The sequence below is a fragment of the Otolemur garnettii genome, unplaced genomic scaffold, assembly GCF_000181295.1.
Source record: "Otolemur garnettii isolate 467f Iridium unplaced genomic scaffold, OtoGar3 scaffold00003, whole genome shotgun sequence".
Lineage (NCBI taxonomy): Eukaryota > Metazoa > Chordata > Mammalia > Primates > Galagidae > Otolemur > Otolemur garnettii.
In genome coordinates, this window is record NW_003852398.1 from 26,504,862 (window position 1) to 26,509,400 (window position 4,539).

Genomic DNA, 4,539 nt, shown 5'->3' on the forward strand with positions numbered 1-4,539 from the left:
TAGCATAGACTGTTTAAATTTTTAAAACTGCCGTTTGACTCTTATTACATTTTGACTCTTATTACAGATGATAGCATCAACCAGTTTTCTTCTGTGAACATTGTCATTAAGCCAATTTTCCCAAGCAAAATAAAACGTGGTCAAGATTTGATTCTTTAATCACTTTCTAGCAAAAAACTTTTACAGTGTAATGGCTTAAACGTTGTCAATTTTATGTTTGTTTACCCTGCTTGTTTGGGTCAATACTGCGACTTTCAACATGATCAGCTTAGGATTCTTCCTTTTTTTTTTTTTTTTTTTTGAGGGGGGGAGCTGTAACAACCTTTACAGCGTACGGGTTTTTTTTCCACTGTTATCAACTTTATTTTCTGTTTATTCCATCTATCACTAACATTCAATGTGAATCAGATACTAGGTTTTCTTCTTGAAAATCAAATGTTTTTCCTCCTCCTGCATAAAGAGAATCTTCAACACTCTGTGGGGTACAGAAATTTGCTAGGCTCTGCTAAAACCGAGAGGCCTGAAGGAGTCCTTCATAGACAGCCGGCCCAAGGCTGGTTTTCTCTTCTTTTCCACCAGAGGCGACAGGCGCTTTCCTAACAGAAACTGGAATAGGCCGGTCCTGGGGAGTGGCCTCGAAAAAAAATCAAAGGTTTAAAACCACCTCAAACAAAGGGCAAAGATCAATAAGCAAAGACTACGAAAAATAAGGGTGACTCCTCCCTAACAAGCGCTCGAGGTCCAGGGCCACTCAGTCTTATCAGAGACGAGGCGGCTCCGAGATGAGTAAAAAAATCAGCACGGCATTCCGACAACCGGAAGTGGAAGAGTGCTCTGGCGGGGCGAGGACCAGGCTAAGGCACGCCTGCGCACTCACAGGCGTTGCTACGCTCATGCGCAGCTGGGCGGTGACGGGATGACGCTTGGAGCGTGGGCCGCGACTCTCACGGATCCGGTTCCGCCCTCTTTCTAGCTGCCGATCCTTCGGGGCTAGAGCCCGAGATCCTTTTCCCAGAGTGCTGTGCGCCGTGAAGAAGCGGCTCCCGGGGACTGGGGGCATTTTGTGTTGGCTGGAGCTGGAGTAACAAGATGGCGGCGTCGGCGGAGTGACAGGGGTCCCTCCGGGCCGGAGCCGGCGGCAGTGGTGGCAGCGATATCGCCGCCGTAGTTCACCGCGCCTTTTTTCCAGCCCGCAACGTCGCTGCGAAGGCGAGGAAGCGGCAGCCGTCCGGAAACAAGTGGCCCAGCCTAGTAACCGCGAGAACACCTCACAAACTACGGCCTGGCAAAAAGAATCCCTACTGAGCGGTTGTGATCACGTTCTCCTTGACTGATTCTGGGCCCTATAGCGCCGAGGAAGCCTCCGTGCTCCGTTTCCTGCCGCCCTTCTCCGCGGCCTTGCCCGGGGGACGAGCCCCAGAGGCCTCCGTCGTTCTCTCAGAGGTGTCGGGGCTTGGCCCCAGCCTCCATTTTCGTCTCTCAGAATGGCGAGCAGCAGCGGCTCCAAGGCCGAATTCATTGTCGGAGGGAAATATAAACTGGTACGGAAGATCGGGTCTGGCTCCTTCGGGGACATTTACCTGGCGATCAACATCACCAACGGCGAGGTAATCACCTGGGGTGGGGTTCACTGCAACGTTAAACCTTAACTCACCCCCCCTTCCCAACCTCCAGGCGGCTCGGGCCTTTTCCCACCGAACGCACGCACGCACTGGAGAGTCCAGAGAGCCAGTTTTCCTGGCTTCGGAACCTCCCCCGCTCTCTTGCCCTAAAAGGGAAAGAACTCAATAGAAAGCTTGGGTCAACTAGTTTCCCAGCTTATTAAACATGTCCCGTAAATGTTCCTTTGTCGAACTTTTTTTTTAAACAGTCGTTTAAGGTGAAGACGACAAAATCATTTATGTGATTTCTCATGCTTTTGATTTTTTTTATATTTCACTGGGGGTTTTGTTCCAATGAGAGCAGTTTCCGATCGCTTAGTTCCTTCTCATTACGGTCAGAGGTTGCTGCTTTTTTCTGGATGAATAATTTTCCTGCATTGTAGAGGACGTACCAATTTCGTCACTGCCCCCTGAAGAGGCCTTTGAGTCTGGTTGCCTCGTTTTATAATTACAAAGAGAGCTTTCTTTTCCCCCAGGTTCTTGTACTCTCGACTTAGAGCTTTGCTAATGTCTCACTCCTTTCCCAAGTGACATTGAATCCATTGGGATGTTGATGCCATCATCCCTCCTTTCCCCCGCAGGAAGTGGCAGTGAAGCTAGAATCTCAGAAGGCCAGGCATCCCCAGTTGCTGTACGAGAGCAAACTCTATAAGATTCTTCAAGGTGGGGTTGGCATCCCCCACATACGGTAAGAACCCATAAACGTATACACAGTCCATTGAGGGAAGTACGGAATGGGAAAAGGGAGGAGACGTAGAGGCAGGTAATGGGACCTGCTGAATCTGGGTCTTGTTAGTCGTGTTGCCTGTATTCCCTATAGCCAGTGTCTTCCTTCGAACTATAGGTTACTACTATCACTGAGTAAATTTTAGTTTGCCAATTTAGTTTATGATTCAATTCATTACACCCTGCGCCCCTTAGCTTCCGTCATTCTTCCTCTTTCCGGGGCTTTCCTTTGCAGTTAAGTATGCAGGTCATCTTTGATCCCTAGCGTGCAAGGGTTGGCTGCCGCTTTATTTACCGCGGCACCTCTGATGTTTTTATCTTTGGCCAGTGAAGTGGATTTGAAGGTACCGAAGTGACCGGACTCAACCAGTTCGGGTTGCTATTGGAGCTGGCTTGGGAAATGGCTGCTCTTTTGTTGTGTTTTTGTTCCAACATGTCTTCCTCCTCCGCTTAGAAAATGGCGGAACGACGTGACTCAACCCCATATTCCTGCCCTTTTCTCTGCTTGGGTTCACAAATTATGCTTCCTTGACTCCACCTTTAGCAACCCCGAGCGGATTAAACCTTTGATAAGATAAAAATAAAGCAGCAGGAGGTTGTAGGGTTCTAGGAAGGAAATGGCATAATGACAGTATGTTTGTGATCTCTGCAGCAGATGGGACATAAAATTGTTAAATTATACTATGTAAAGTCTTTCCTTTTCCTCTTGTGTATTATTTGTAATGTTTGGTCCTGTTCGGTGTGTACTAAATTTTTACAGGTAATGGCAAAGGCAGTTTGAGCAGCACCAACTGTTGAAATTTACTCATCAGTTGTGTTAAAAGAAAGCTTAATCACTTAGCCGCAGTTTAATAAGTAATTTTAACCTGTTGAGTTATTTTGTCAGCAGAACTTCACATCAGAGAAATTACAGCCTTTATGGAGATAGGGTATCACTAAATGCAAATAGTAGTGATAATCAGGATAAAAATTGACCAGCTAAAAGACATTGTGTTCTCTCAAATGGTCGACTTTAAAGGTACCATTTAGAATAAGGTTTTAGAATAATTCTTTTAAAGAGTCTCTTAGAATAGAGACTAAAATATAGTTTAAAACCTAGCCACTTTTCTAGCCACTTTTCAGAAATGCTCAGAAATAACATTCGCAAAAGACTCCCGGCTTAGCTGACAGTTAAATGGAATGGTATTTACTGTAGTTTCTTTTTGTACTCCAGTTTGCATCTTGAATTAAGAACTGGATTGCATGCATTAGTTCTAATGTGGGAACAGCCAAAATAAAAACTTTCTTTAAAAAAAAAAAAACAATGTTAACAAAGACATTTCTGATGGAGAAATCAAAAGGCAAAATGTACTGTTGGTCATAGGTGATCAAGTACATGTTTTGAAAGAAAATTACAAATTTTCAAATTAAAGATTAATAGGAGATCTGGGAAGATATAGATTGAAATCTTAAATGATTCCCATCCCTTTAAAAAACCCTATAGTGTGCATTTGATTTCATCACTAAAATTTTTCCTTGATTTTCACATAAATGGAATCATACAGGAGGAGGTCATTTGTGTCTTTCATCTAGCATGTTTTTGAGATACATTCATGTTGGGAGATTTTATAGATGTCACAAATCAGATTTAATTTAATATATTTGAAATCATTTTTGAAAAGCATTAAACATCTACCATTTTCAGTGTTAAACTCAAGTTAAGTACATGTCCTTTTATCTGGTAGCTTTTACTTAGACCTGATGTACACCAATAAGGGCAGTGAGTAATATACTGAGTAAGCACATGATAAAATGAAATTAACTCAGAGGCAGAATAATAGGTGCCTATTATAAAATAGTGAGTGCAGAGAGAGTAATGGTAGTTATAAGCTGTCGGTGGGTGGGGCTAACAAGATTAACCTGGCTTTCAAATTAATGCTTCCTGGGATAGGAGATGGGATTTCAGGATCTGGAGCTCAGGAAAAAGCTTGGAGAACCGGTTGGGGCGGGCATCCAAGAATAGAGAGTGGCTTTGGGGAGTAATCTTCAGTGCAGACTACTGGTAGTAATTGAATGGGGTGGGGAAAGGTAAATTTATTTTAGGAGTGCTAGAGGTCAGGTACACAGAAACAATAGTGGTTCGTGGTTTTAGAGTGAAGCATAAAAAAAAAAA

At 44.0% G+C, this 4,539-nt stretch overlaps 1 protein-coding gene across 4 annotated transcripts in view; it reads left to right on the forward strand.

The window, feature by feature from the left end:
- The first annotated feature begins 893 nt into the window (after positions 1–893).
- The window catches only part of CSNK1A1 (casein kinase 1 alpha 1), a 47,085-nt gene continuing 43,439 nt past the window's right edge, over positions 894–4,539 (forward strand). For 3 of the 4 annotated variants that reach the window (XM_023515521.1, XM_003782050.2, XM_003782051.2), the window contains exons 1-2: positions 894–1,607; positions 2,243–2,349. In XM_023515521.1, the coding sequence (XP_023371289.1) occupies positions 1,485–1,607; positions 2,243–2,349 (230 nt within the window). In that variant the 5' untranslated portion in view covers positions 894–1,484. The remainder of the gene's footprint in view (positions 1,608–2,242; positions 2,350–4,539) is intronic. The other variant, XM_023515524.1, reaches the window with a different exon arrangement.